This window comes from Rattus rattus, chromosome 1, assembly GCF_011064425.1.
Source record: "Rattus rattus isolate New Zealand chromosome 1, Rrattus_CSIRO_v1, whole genome shotgun sequence".
Taxonomy (NCBI): Eukaryota; Metazoa; Chordata; class Mammalia; order Rodentia; family Muridae; genus Rattus; species Rattus rattus.
In genome coordinates this window covers 87,246,492-87,261,920 of record NC_046154.1, presented here as the reverse complement: position 1 = coordinate 87,261,920, position 15,429 = coordinate 87,246,492, and the positions used below count along the sequence as shown (strand labels likewise).

Here is a 15,429-nt window from a genome sequence, read left to right as displayed (position 1 = left end):
CTAAACAAGAGGAAAAAAATAATCCTGAGAGGAGTATGACTAGAGAGAACTAGGTGGATGATAGAATGAGGAGGGGAAAGGGAATGGGAATTGGTGTAGGGGGAGGTGTTGTAGAAATGGGTTGTGAGTGAGAATGGAAATTGATGGGATACATCTCTGTAGCTGGGGACCTTGGACTGGGGATGTTTTAGGGAACCTATGGTGATGACTCCATCTGGGATTTCTACAAGTTTTGGATATGAAAACTGAAGTGGCCACCTCCTTTAGCTAGGTGGGACTTCCAGTGGAGGGAGGGGACATCATTCCACTCACAAAACCTTCAAAGCAAAATTTGTCCTGCCTACAAAATACACAGGGGGAAAGTGGGGACAGATATTGAGGGAATAATGAATGTCCCAATTTTAATCAGATCCCATGTAAGATAGCCAATCCCTGACATTTTATTTATTTACATACTTATTAACTTACCTATAGACTTTACAAGACAGTATCAGCCCTTCCTCTTCTCCTAGTATCCCTTCATGAAAGTCCTCCCCTCATTTTACATTCTTCTTCTGTTTTGAGAATGGACATACCCTTTCTAGGTGTCACTCCCTACTTTGTTGATCTTCCTGTTCAGAACTTTTCCTCTTCAGGTTCCCCAGTTTTTCTCCCAACTCTTCCATAAGACTGTCCAAGCTCCATTTAGTGTTCTCAGAAGATATACCTGAAGATCCAGCTATAACACTTATGGACACAGATCCAAAAGATGTTCTGCCATGCCACAAGGACACTTGAAAAACTATGTTGATAGAAGTTTTATTTGTAATAGTCAAAACACCCTAGATGTCCCTCAACTGAAGGATGTGGTTATATGAAGGAATGCTTCCCTGACTCTATTGACAAAACTCTGTTGTGCTTACAGATAGAAACCTAGCTTAATTGTCTTATAAAATGATTCATCCATGAAGGGATAGAAACAGTTCTTGAGACCCACAGCCAAGCATGAGACAGAGCTCAAGTAGTCTTGTGGAAAACTGAAGGATAGAAATGAACCAGGTAGAGGTTTAAGGACACCATAAGAAGACCTACAGAGTGAACTAACAAGGATCCATAGGAGACTACAGAGATTCTTCAACCAAGCCCTGGATCTAGGCCCCCTACACATTGTAACAGATGTGCAGCCTAGACTTTATATAGGTACCCTGACAAGTAGGGCGGCCTCCAAATTGGAGAATCTTGGAGAGTTCATGCAGCTTGACCATACAGGCCATACCAGTTCCCCAGGCTACTAATCAGCTCCTCTCCCAGACTTCTGGAGAAAACATAGTATGCTTAACCTTCCTAGTTTCCCCTAGTACTTATCTGCAAGCAGAAGTAACTGCATGTCTCCTACATCTCTCCCATTTTAATTTTTCCAAAAGAAAATTATAGCTTTAATAGAGACCAATATTTAATGCTCACTACATGGCTAGTCTATTAGAGATATTCATAGGACAATTGCAAGAACAATTAATACCCTCTATCTGATGTAGATATGGTAAACATCTTTCTCGATCTGTGGGGTGCCATTTTGTTCTATTGACAGTTTCCTTACAGAGCCTTCCCAATTTTAGGGGGTTCTATTTATCAACTGTTGATCTTAGAGCACAAGCCACTAATTTTCTGTTCAGTAAATTTTCCACTGTGCTGATATGTTCGAGGCTCTTCCTCACTTTCTATTCTATTAAATTCAGCATATTTGCTTTTATGTGGAAATTCTTGATCAACTTGGACTCGAGCTTTGTACAAGGAGATAAGAATGGATCAATTTGCACAGTTCTACATGCTGACTGCCTGTTGAACTAGCACCATTTGTTGAAAATACTCTTTTTTTCCAATAGCTGGTTTGGCTTTTTTGTCAATGATCTGATGACCATAGGTGTGTGTGTGCGTGTGTGTGTGTGTGTGTGTGTGTGTGTGTGTGTGTGTGTGTGTGTGGTTTATTTCTGGGTCTTCAATTCAATTTCATTGATCTACCTGCCATTCTCTGTACACTCTTTACCAAATCTGCATTCAATAGAAGGCTAAAAATTTCAAAATATACAAACAACTCAAGAAGTTAGACTCCAGAGAACCAAATAACCCTATTAATACTTGGGATATAGACGACATCGGGCATGTTCAGAAGGAAAAGCTGGGGGAAGCTAAGAAGGAGGGCAACCTCTTAGGAGGAACAGCAATCTCAATTACCCTGGACCCCTGAGATCTTTTAGACACTGGATCATCAACCAAGCAGCGTACACCAGCTGAGATGAGGCCTCCAACACATAAATAGCAGAGAACTCTGGGTCTGGCCTCTGTCAGAGAAGACCCATATAACCCTCAAGAAACTGGAGGCCCCAGGAAGTTTAGAGTCTGGTGGGGTGGGTGGGGTAAGGACATCTTTGTGGAGATGTGGAAGGTGTAAGAGGGAGGTATGGGATGTGGAACTCTTGGGAGGTAGACCAGGGGCAGAATAGAATTTGGAGTATAAAATGAAAGAAAAAGGAAAGAAAGAAAGAAAGAAAGAAAAGAAGGAAGGAGAGAAAGAAAGAAAGAGAAAGGAAAGGAAAGAAAAGAAAAGAAAAAGAAAACAAAAGAAAAGAGAAGAGAAGAAAAATGGGTATAGAGCTAAAAAATAAATTCTCAACTGAGGAATCTCCAATAACTGAGAAGCATTTAAAGAAACGTTCACTTCAAAAGAGGAATGGATACAGAAAATGTGGTACATCTACACAATGGAATACTACTCAGCTATAAAAAACAATGACTTTATGAAATTCATAGGCAAGTGGATGGAACTGGAAAATATCATCCTGAGTAAGGTAGCCCAATCACAGAAAAATACACATGTTATGCACTCATTGATAAATGGATATTAGCCCAAATGTTCAAATTACCCTAGATCCACAGAACACATCAAACTCAAGGATTGCCAAAATGTAAATGTTTCGTTCATTCTTAAAAAGGGGAACAATAATACCCTTGGGAGGGAATAGGGAGGCAAAGTTTAGAACAGAGGCAGAAGGAACACCCATTCAGAGACTGCCCCACATCTGGGCCACACATATACAGACACCAAACTAGATAAGATAGATGAAACAAAGAAGTGCAGGCTGACAGGAACTGGATGTATATCTCTCCTGAGAGACACAGCCAGAATGTGACAAATACATAGGTGAATGCCAGCAGCAAACCACTGAAATGAGAACGGGACCCCCATTGAAGGAATCAGAGAAAGGACAGGAAGAGCTTGAAGGGGCTTGAGACCCCATATGAACAACAATGCCAACCAACCAGAGCTTCCAGGGACTAAGCCACTACCCAAAGACTATACATGGACTGACCCTGGGCTCCAACTGCATAGGTAGCAATGAATAGTCTAGTAAGAGCACCAGTGGAGGGGGAAGCCCTTGGTCCTGACAAGACTGAACCCCCAGTGAACGTGATTGTTGCGGGGTGGGCGGTAATGGGGGGAGGATGAGGAGGGGAACACCCATATAGAAGGGGAGGGGGAGGAGCTAGGGGGATGTTGGCCTGGAAATGCGAGGAAGGGGAATAACAATTGAAATGTAAATAAGAAATATCCAATTTAATAAAGATGGAGGAAAAAAGAAAAAAGAAAAAAAATGTTCAACATCCTTAGTCATCAGAGAAATGCAAATCAAAACAACCCTGAGATTCCTCCTCATGCAAATCAGAATGGCTAAGAACAGAAAACAAAGGTGTCAGCAGATGCTGGTGAGAATGTGGAGAAAGAGGAACATCCCTCCATTGCTGGTGGGATTGTAAACTGGTATAATCACTTTTGAAATCAATCTTGGGATTCCTCAAAATCACTGGAAATATTTCTAACTAAAGACCTATGTATACTCCTCTTGGGCATATATCCAAAAGACACTCCAACATATCAAAAGGACACATGCTCCACTATTTTCATAGCAGCTTTATTTATCATAGACAGACGCTGGAAACAATATGTTCCTCAAGAGAAGAATGGATAAGCTTTTAGGTATCCATTTACAATGTGTCCCTCAACAAAAGAATGGATATATTTACACAATTTGATACACTTATATAATGGAGAACTACTCAGTTATTAAAAACAATGACTTCTTGAAATTCTTAGGCAAATGGATGGTACTAGAAAATATCATCCAGAGTAAGGTAACCCAGACACAGTACAACATATAAATATGTACTCAATGGTAAATGGATATTGGCCAACAAGCTCAGAATATCCATGATATGCCATACAAACCATTTGGAACTTAAGAAGAAGAAAGACCAAAGTATAGATGCTTCAATCCTACCAAAAAAAAACAAAACAAAACAAAAAAAAAGAAACAAGGTAAAACGTTAATCATAGGAGGTAAAGGAAGTGAGGTACCTGGGAGGGAAAGAAGAAGGGGAGGGAAATATGGGTCAGGATCAGGAATTGGAAGGGATAGAAAAGAAGTGCAGAGGGCAGGAAATGAAATAGAAATATGTAGTATTGTGAGATGGGGAACTGGTAATAGTCACTAGAAAGTCCCTGATGGCAGGAAAGCTGGAGGCTTCCAGGACACAGTGGGGATGACTATAACCAAAATATCTGATGAAGAGGAGATAGAACTTGTATATACCACTTCCAGTAGATAGGCACGGCCAATAGTTGAGGGATAGAACCACACCTATCTCAAAACTGTTTACCCAAATAATGTTCCTGTTCATGGAAAAGACAAGGACAAAAAATGGAACAGAGACTGAAGGAAAGGCCATCCAGAGACTGCCCTACTTAGGGATCCATTCCATCTGCAGACACCAAACCAAGTACTATTGCTGGTGCCAAAAAGTGCTTGCTGACATGAGCCTTGTAGGGGTGTTCCTTAAAAGGTTCTACCAGCACTGACCAATACAAATATTACAGCCAATCATTGGACTGAGCCCGGGGACCACAATGGAAGAGCTACAGGAAGGACAGAAAGATCTGAAGGGCATTACAACCCCAAAGGAAGAACATTGTAAAATAACTGGACCAACCAGAGTTCCCAGAATAAACCACCAACCAATGAGTATACCTGGAGGGATCAATAGATCCAGATATATATGTAGCAAAGGATAGACTTATCTTACATTAATGGGAGGGGAGAAACTTGGTCCTGTGGGGGGCCTGATGCCCCAGCATAGGTGGATGCTAGAAGAGTGAGGCAGGAGTTTTTGAGTGGGTGGAGAAGTACCCTCATAGCGGAGGGGAGGAGAGTAGGGACTGAATGGGTTGTGTGTGGAGGAGAAGGGAGATATCATTTGAAATGTAAACAAATAAAATTAATAAGAAAGAGAAAAAGAATAGTTAATAGAGGACCAAGGAAAAGGGAAAGTCATTTTATTTTGTTCTCACTGTTTCTTCAAGGTCTTGGTTTAATGAGCTAAAATCTTAATGTCTCTCCAAGTTATAAGCTTTGTCTTCTTTATTAAAACATCTCCTCTATATGAGCTTGTTGTACACATTTCTATGATTCATTTGTATCATGGTCTCTGGAATGTTTTCTTGGTTGGAGGCATTGATGCAGGTGCCATTTGGGATTTTGTTCATTTTCTGGAAAGACAAAAGTATAAACTTAAACTGAAGTTTCTAAAACAGGAGACACTTTCTATTGATTGGTTTTTAGAGCTCTTCACTTAACTTAAAGGTGTGTCTCCTTTGCAAAAAAATGCTTTGGACAGCAGAAAATATATTATCCTTTAAAGTGAAAACAAAGTTAACATAGATAAATATAGCATAGTATATAGGGATTTAGGTGGGTGTACGGATATACTTTTTATTTTTAAAACATGCTGTTAAGTGTTTGATGGTACCATTCCACAATAGTTTGATCCTGTGAAATGTAAGGGGTTTCAGTAACATGAGTAGAATTTTGTATATTGTAAAATGTTTTAGAGCATTTGTTAGTATAAGCAGAATCATTATCTGCATGTAGTTATAATGAGAGCCTTAGAACATTCATACATAAAGAGCTATTTGGCAAAATTAAGTTTCACATGTGACACAATGGTATTCTCCTGAAGCCTCCAGTACTGCATATTATGCCTGGAACAATAATATGCATTTGATTATTTAGGAGGTGGCACTATGCATGCCTCAAGTGCATTCCAAGCACAGGTCTCTACACATCTGACAGTAGGGAAGTCCCCAGATATAGAGAGCTATAGTTCCAGATATTATGTGAGAACCACCCATTAATTATGAGTTATGCACGAAAAACTTGAAACCCTTTGTAAAATATGCCTTAGATATAGAATAGGCTCTTGTGACTATCCTTTAACTTTCTACTTTGCCAACATCTTATTTGTTCTTGTCAGAGATAGGGAAAGCACAAAAGTAAAATAAATAAATAAATAAATAAATCGTCCTAATTAGCAAATTAATCAGCATTAATTTCTTTCTTTTTTTTTATTAACTTGAGTATTTCTTATGTACATTTCGATTGTTATTCCCTTTCCCGGTTTCCGACAAACATCCCCTCCACCTCCCTTCCTTATGGGTGTTCCCCTCCCAACCCCCCATTGCCGCCCCTCCCCCACAGTCTAGTTCACTGGGGTTCCCAGTCTTAACAGGACAGGGCTTCCCCTTCCACTGTGCTCTTACTAGGATATTCATTTGCTACATATGAGGTCAGGTCCAGGGTCAGTCCATGTATATAGTCTTTAGGTAGTGGCTTAGTCCGTGGAAGCTCTGGTTGCTTAGCAAGCATTAATTTCTAAAGAGCTAAGTCTAAGCTTTTATATAACACTTACGACTTTTAAAATTTAAGGAAACTTAATTTTGAGCTTAAGAATATTTCCTTCAAGGTAAAAGAATATTCAAAAATACCTGAGAAATAATCCCAGAAACTCCTGAAAGATTGGGTTCTTTTTTTATACAAGCATGAAAGTAAATTTTCACCTTATACTGTAAATCAGCCTTTTTCAACCTGCCCAATGCATTATTGAATATGCTCAAAATCTGCTCTGCATTAGTGTTCTTTTAATGTAGTTTAAGTAGGAGTCTCCAGAAAGCAATTTAAAAAGTTGTGCCAAATCCTCAGTAATTATAGGCAAATAAGAATGAACCCAATTGACAAGGACCAATTTTTCTGTTAATACTTGAGGGTACATTGTTTGTAAAGTTTTAAGTTCAGAGGATAATGAAGAATTTGGTTTTTTTTTTTTAGTAGTAATAAAACCTAAGTAATTATAAAGTTATAGCTTTGGCATTTATTCTGGAGCTATATTTAAATTTTCTCTTTTAGTTTACTTACCAAAAAAAGCTAAACAGTTATTTAAGTATTGATTGAACAACCAGGAGAGGAGAATGCTATTCAACACCTCAAGAAATTCATTCAGCACTGGCTTAAATACTTTATATATATATATATAATATTGACAGATATGTGTGCTATTTTCCTTCTTCTATTTTAAAACTTTCAATTGATATTAGGTCATTGGTTGTCGATTTTTTAAAGAGGGAACACAGAATGAAAAAATATTCCTTACCCACAGAATGTGAAGAAATAGAGAAAAAGTCTTTTAATTTGAATACAATAATATAATGTCCTTGAGGAGTCATAATAGGAACAGAGAGCCTGCCCAGATTTTCCCCATTGTTTCCATACAAGTATTTATGTCCCTCAAACCATGTAATAAGGCAAAACTTATTCTTTATCTTTTTATTAATTACAAAAATAGGAAATTTCATGAACTAACTGAAGGTTCTTTATGTCCTAGTTGCAATTATTCCTGTAATAAAATAAATTATGTTTCAATTTTTTTGATATTGGGACCTTTGATCAATATATTCCAGAACATTCCAGCTGTGTGGGAAAACACAAAGCTAAGCACAGAGTCAGCTAAGCTCTGAAACTCAAGTGTAGGTTTTGGAGCCCCACCCACCATTCCCTAGAACTCAAGTGTTGTAACAGATGCTGATCTGGCTGGACCTTAACAGTTAGAAGAAAGAATGAGGCTATCAAGACTTGTCAAGATATATCTGAAAGTAAATTTTCTTTCTCATCTATCTTTTAAAATGATCCTTCTGAGAAGATCCAAGCAATACATTACTGTACTCCAGTTTACAAAGTAATTGACAGGAATTTTATCTCACTTTTCATGAGTTCTCTTCACATTGCCTCTATTTTGCTTCAAATTATCAACAACTATGGTTCCTTGTTTAGGAAACCAATGATTGAATTTAATAGTAACTTGTACAGAGTTGCAGAACTGTTGCTCTGATAATTTTGCTCCTATGAATCTTAACAGACATTTTGATAACTGTATAAAGTGCTTGTTTCAATGTACTGAGGAAAAACGATGTTTATTTTGTTTTCTTACTTATAGTTTTGATCTCTTGGGTGAAAAGAACTCCTACCCACTGTTTCTATTTAATGTCATTTACTTATCTCCTCTGAAGGTCCAGGTCCTCACACTGGGTAACAGATGTGTGTTGGGGTGTCTTGACTAACACTGTTGATGTGTATCAGATAAGAAGTTGCTTTGGTTCAATACAACTGAGTACTTGATGTTGGATCAATCTGAAACCATTTAGTTTATTTAATGCATGTGTAAGAACAGCTCAATTTGGAAAATGTCTTCTGGAGATAATGTGTCCCATGTGCACAACAGAGCCTAAGACATAATTACATCAAAATTCTTGCAATGTACAGAAGACATTTTCTATGAAGATGGACTATATTACTTAAACTAGGAAGTATGGTCTGGGGGATGATAGTGGTATGGATTGCCTGAGATAAACAGGCACAAGAAAAGAACTTTGAAAAGCTGGTGCTAAAACTATCATAGTTTTATATTTTAAAACCACATACATACTCTTAAAGGCCAGAACAGCAATATTTATAAATTTGTGTCTAGGAAGGCTTTATCTTTGGGGATGACTTTAGCTATGACTCACAGCATTAGGGCTATCAATCCTGTAGCTAGGTAGAAACCCTACTGGAGTGATGGGAACACCAAACTACCCACAAAACTTTCAAGCCAAAATTTATCCTGTCTACAAGAAATGCAAGATCAGGGAATGGAGCAAAGCCTGAAGGAATGACCAACCAATGACCAGCTCGATTTGAGACCCATTCCATGGGCAAGTACCAATCCCTGGCACTATTAATGATGCTCTTGTTATGCTTGAAGACAGGAGTCTAGCATGGTTGTCCTCTGAGAAGCTCTACCAGGCAGTATCTCAGATAGGTGCAAACACCTATAGCCATACAGAAGAGGGAGTTCAGGGACTCTTATGGAAGGATAGGGGATAGGATTGCAGGCCTAAGAGGATAGGAACTCAGCAGGAAGGCCAATATAGTCAACTACCTTGGATCTTTGGGGCTCTTAGAAAATATAGCACCAACCAAAGAACATACATAGGGGAGACCTAGGTTTCCCCACAGATGTGTAACAGATGTGCAGCTTGGTCTAAATTTTTTAAAATTAATGTTTGTAGCCTTTAAATTTTTAATCTAAACTGTAATTGGTTAAATCTTTTAAAAATTATAAATTTCTTGCAAAAGCTCAATATACAGAGGCTTTCCAGGATGTGTAGATAAAATAACTGCCTACCTATATATGAGTGTTACCATAATTGTATATTAAGAGCTGAGATAGTCATTAATCTAAGAGACATTCACACCAATACCAGTAAAAGTCCTAATATTTCCAAAATGAAAATTACAATCTACCAGCCTTTATTCAACACAGTTTTTCATTTAGTTTTTCTTATAATTACTAGTGAAAAGGGATGAGAATTGTCACCCTCTAGACATCTGTGCATTAGTCCCATGAAACAGATTTTCTAAGTTGCTACCATCACCATCATATTTACCTTCTAATCTGAAGTAAATAAATGAAATGAGCTTGATGATAAACACTATCAGCACACACAGGATCACACTAATATCTTCAAGCCACAAAGTGTTCAATTCAAAGTGTTGATCTGAAACTTGGGCTGAGAAAAGAGTAAAGACTCAGGATAGTTGCAAACAATAGAGGAACAATAGATTACATATTGAAGGTAGGCTTGCTTTCTGGTCCCATTGCTCGATACTTCCTATATATACAAGAACAATAGAGAAGAAATTGGCCTACATGTTTTTGAGATGAGCCTGTTTGTGTCAAGCCTAATAGAGGCTATGAGAAGGAAGGTACCCTTTCTCCTCAAGAAATATGACTCTTGCTTTACTAATCTATCTGAAGATCACATAGGTATATTATTTGTTTACTTGTTTTATGAATTTTGACCCATGTAGAATCTAGTTAAACAGAACATTCTTAGATGATCAAGATGAAATGGAAGAGGTCTTCTACTGCTCAAGCATCATATTCCCTGTGAAATATTCTCTCTCCATCCTCATTTGTTTTGACAAAAGTCAAGACAAGATGAGAAATGATGGTTTTCCCAGTTATCTTTTGAGAGAAAACATAAAATATTCTAGATTTCTTCTGTTTATCAATGTGTTTATAAATAATTTTTTCTAGCCTATAATTTTAGTTTTCATGTGTATAACAGACCCATTGTAAAGCTGAAATATATTGTTTTTATTAGTTTATTAATTTTATGATAAAGCTATCTGATATTAAATTACCACTATAGCCATTTTCTACTTTATAGTTTTATGACATTAAATACATTCATATTATACAACTCCCATCACCATTCATCTCTGTAAATGCTTTTAGCTCCCCAAATTAAATTCTGTATTCATCAAACAAAAATTCTACCTCTTTTTCTACCTCTAGCTCTTGCAAATTTCTATTCCTCTCTCTCTCTCTCTCTCTCTCTCTCTCTCTCTCATATATATATATATATATATATATATATGGATGGTCTGGAATATTCAAGGGCTCTATATAAGTTAAAATTACATCTCATTCATTTTAAGGCTGTTGGTATGTTAATTTCACAGGAGGAAATGAATTAAAAACTTCTCTAAAATGTTCGATTCAGCCTTGTGATTCTACAGTGTGACTGGGGATATAGATCTGGCTTAAAATAATGAAGCAGTTCTCAACTCTTGGGGCATGACCATCAGAAAACATATATCTCAAATGATTTAGGAACACATAATCATAAATTTATTTTTGTTTCTACTTCATAACAGTACTTTTGGCACTTAGTGACATCTCAATCCCTGAGTCCATGGGAAATATGTGTGATCCAATGGTCATGACTCATAAGTTGAGAACCTCTACAGTGAATAGGATTACTTCATCTCATTGATCTAAAATTCTAAAATAAATATTTGAACTTAAAATGATCTTTTTGCAATGAAGATTTGTTATAAAATTTATGTTTGAATCATAACTCATTAAACTATTTAACTTTGAAAATTATTATGTGTACTTATTTTGCTTTTGTGAATATATTTTATTTTCACTTTAGTTTTGAAAATTCAGTTTTAATTGAATATACATCTTTTCTTATAATATATTCTGAATGCAAGTTTTTTGTCCTCCCCCAACAGTTTTCAGCTTCTCATCTGACTACCAAATCTAAGCCTTCTTTATTCTCTCGTTTTACAAAAGTTCATATTTGATACAATCTATAATGATCATCCCCTTGCCCCCTACTTCAACATCCTCTGAGTTCTTGAACATTCTCTGAGTTCTCCAACATATCTCCCTCCCAAAATCATGTCCTCGCTGTTTTGATTGATTGATTAGTAAACCACTGAACTTATAATATTGCCCATTTGTAAGGTTTCAGGTCATAAACTGAGGTATAGGCAACCTACCAATGATACCTGATACCCCCCTACCACACCACAACATCTCTTAACTCCTTAACTAGAGTTTCAGCTCAAGAAGCTCTTGTTCTTTTAATGCTAGGATTTTTAAAGGTTTGATCTAGACTTTAAGCCCTTAAGATACCGGAGTTAGAGAGATGTCTCAGCAGTTGAGAGGATGGACTGCTCATTTTGAGTACAAATAATTCACATGGTGGATAATAACCGTCTTGAGGAATCTAACACCATCTTTTGGCTTTAACTGGGACTATACATAAAGACAAAAAACCCTATGCACCTAAATAATATTTTAAAAGATAAGAAGCTTAATGTATGAACTATTGTCTCTTTTACATTAAATGTATAAAATATTCAGAACAATTTACTAGGTAATGACGAATGCTGAATTTGTGACAAAACACTATGAATTTGAAAGATTTCTTTCTCTGGAATAGAATAATTAGCTAAATCTACTATTATGCTTACAAAATTCAGGGCTCTGGAATCTAGACATTGTGGCTATTCTTTAATGGCTTATTAATGCTAAGGTTCAAGAAACAATCATTTCTTCTTTTACTAAATGTCTTACTGGGAAGTTGGGATAATATTTTAACATGATGGCATCTGCCTGTATCATACATACCTCTTTGATCTCGGTGCAAAAATAGCATGACTACTGTAACTGCAAGCACTGAAAACATGAGTACCATTGCACACTTTAACCAATAGCATATTTCCTCAGAGAAGCTACCTACAGAAAAAAAAAGTTACATTCACATGATAGTTGTATGGAGTTACTCTACATTGAAAAAATACAACAAGAAATCAAGATCTTGTGTGTGTGTGTGTGTGTGTGTGTGTATGCATTTGTGTGTGTGTGTGTGTGTGTGTGTGTGTGTACAGTACCTCATCAGTGTACAGGTGTAAGGGCTACCTTTTCATGCTGTCTTCTTATATTTATAGAATGAGAGATTTAATGTTAAAATAAAAGAGGATAGGAATAAAAGGAATAAAATTTTTAGGGTGTTGCATATTGGAGTTGAGACAAAGCTGGCCAAGTGGAAAGAACCTAATGGTATCTTTACTCCATCTCACTTGTCATTAGTATGCATTATTAAAAGCAAAAGATACAATCATTTCTTACTGGTTATCATTTTTCTCAGGTTTAAGGATACAGAAAAGAGGATAGTTCTGAAGACCTCTAAACTGTGCGATAGACTCTAATTTACATAATGTGAGTATTTACTGCCACAGGTAGTTTCCATTCTTCTGCAAGAAAGTTTTAGTCACTGTGGTTGTTTGAAGGAAAATGGCCCCTATAGGCTCATATTTATTGGTCTTCAGTTGGAATTTGGGGGGAAGTATCAAAAGGTGTGTTGTTGTGTGAGGAGATATATCACTGGCCTTTGAGATTCCAAAAGATTCCCTCCATTTTCTCTCTGTCTCTATCTCTACCCCTGTCTCTCTGTCTCTGTCTCTGTCACTGTCTCAGTCTCGATCTGTGTATCTGTATATGTGTGTCTGTCTGTCTCTTAATTGCAAGTACGTATATAAAAATCATGGATAATATCAATAAAAAGAAAACTCCTGAAACTTGTGAAATTGTGGCTTACAAAAGTGTGAAGACACACTATATCCCACAGGGGATGTTGAAAATGTCACCTGTTTCAGTCATATAGCAGTGTTCAGAAGAGGAGTTAAAGGAAGAATCAAAACTTCAGAGAACTGCAGAAGCATTCATTTCTAGATGATTAGGAGGTGGCCATACTCCATTCATTGTAGGAGATCTAAAGGGTGTGAATGTGTTCTAGAAAGATAGAACTGTGGCAAAAATATACATGAGTTTGAGAATACTAATTTTATTGGCACATATCCATCCCCACATATCATCACCTACAGTGGTGAGTTTATTTGACATATTTTCATTCAGATATGTATTAATCATTTGCTATATTGTCACCCCCATAGAATCTTTTGTCTTCTCCGTGATTCCTTTACCTCTCAGAGAATTTTGCTTTAGCATTAATATCATGCATATTTTAATAGTTTTTGTATCTATATAAACTCTACCATCTACAAATGAGCAAAAGGGTGATAACTGTATTTCTGAATTTATTAGTTAAAATATTAATATCCTGGTTACATTCATTTTATACTTTACAAATGACAATTTTATTCTTGATAACTAAATAAAATTTTACCATCAACATATATCACATTCTAATATATTTTTTATGCTCCTTTGTTTACAGACAAAATCTGATCTCACAGTTGATTGACTATTTTAAGAAGTGCCCTAATAAATCAGTATGAGCAATTATCTTGTGTATACTGACTTGGAATCTTTGGGAGAATCCACCAAGTACTAGTAACATTAGATACATCAAAGTTCTAATTTTAGATTTCTGACAGACATTGCTATATGTTTTGTCACAGGGATATATGAACAAATAATCCCATATACAACATCTATAATATAACTAAAAAAGAATTCCATCCAAATCCAATTTGGTGGACCAATAAGTTTCTTGGAGTTACTTGGAAAAACATGCATGACTCAAGGACAACATTATAACTAAAAGATCATTTACAGGGTAGATGATGAACCATGAAAATTGCTTCATAGGAGATCTGTGCTCAACATGCAACTTCCGCTGAAATAATCTTTTCCTCAAAAGTATTTGTACTGATTTTATAAACAGTATTGAGAATAAGAATAATGAGTTACATAAGTTGCATGATCTACTTGATCCTTTCAAGTTTCATTAGCTTCCTCAAGTTTATGAGTCTTCCTTCAATCTCTAAGAAGGACTGTGTCTATTTAAAGGAAAGAACTACATAATCTTTCACCCTTTCACCCATATTTATATTCTTTGAATCATTTTGAAAACATTTTTGAATGTTGGAGATAGTTGTATAAATGTATACTACTTTTACTTTATAGGTAACAATTGAGTCACTATTTTTATAACAAAAGTCACTTTTGTTCAGGAGCTTGAAAGGATAGCTAAATTCACATAGATTGAAGAAGTCAGAATTCCCTCTACATTCTGGTAGGTGAACTATGCTATGAGTAGAAACACAAGTGTTTTAAATGTGATTTGATGGGCACTCTAAAACTATTTATTGCATCTCTGGCACTATGAAAGTAAGAATTATACCAGACTTCTCAACAGAGGCTGTGGAAACTAAAGATTCTGGGTAGATGTCACACAGACCTGAATAGAACACAAATACAAGCCCAGGATAGTATACTAAGCAAAACTCACAATTACCATAAATGGAGAAAACAAGATATTCCATCACAAAACCAAATTTATACAATATCTTTTCACAAATTCAGCCCTACAAAGGATAATATATGTAAAACATCAACACAAGGAGGAAAACCACACCCACAAAAAAGCAAGAAATTATACTTCTGTCAACAAACTCAAAAGATAGCCACATAAACATAATTCCATCTCTCACAACAAAAGTAGCAGGAAATAACAATCACTATTCTTTAATATCTCTTAACATCAATGGACTCAATTCCCCTAAAAAGTTTGTAGACTGTATACAAAAACAGGACCCAGAATTTTGGTGTATACAGTAAATGCACGTCAATAACAACAACAGACACTACTTCAGAGTAAAAGGATGGAAATTTTTTCCAAGTAAATGGTCCCAAGAAACCAGC

The 15,429-nt window shown here is 36.3% G+C and overlaps 1 protein-coding gene across 1 annotated transcript in view; it reads right to left on the bottom strand.

Moving 5' to 3' along the window:
- Window positions 1-9,773: 9,773 nt before the first annotated feature.
- The window catches only part of LOC116896936 (selection and upkeep of intraepithelial T-cells protein 2-like), a 34,122-nt gene continuing 28,466 nt past the window's right edge, over window positions 9,774-15,429 (bottom strand). Inside the window, exons 5-6 of the mRNA XM_032898535.1 lie at window positions 12,391-12,498; window positions 9,774-9,970 (exon numbers count right to left, since the gene is read on the bottom strand). Coding sequence (XP_032754426.1) covers window positions 9,774-9,970; window positions 12,391-12,498 — 305 coding nt within the window. The remainder of the gene's footprint in view (window positions 9,971-12,390; window positions 12,499-15,429) is intronic.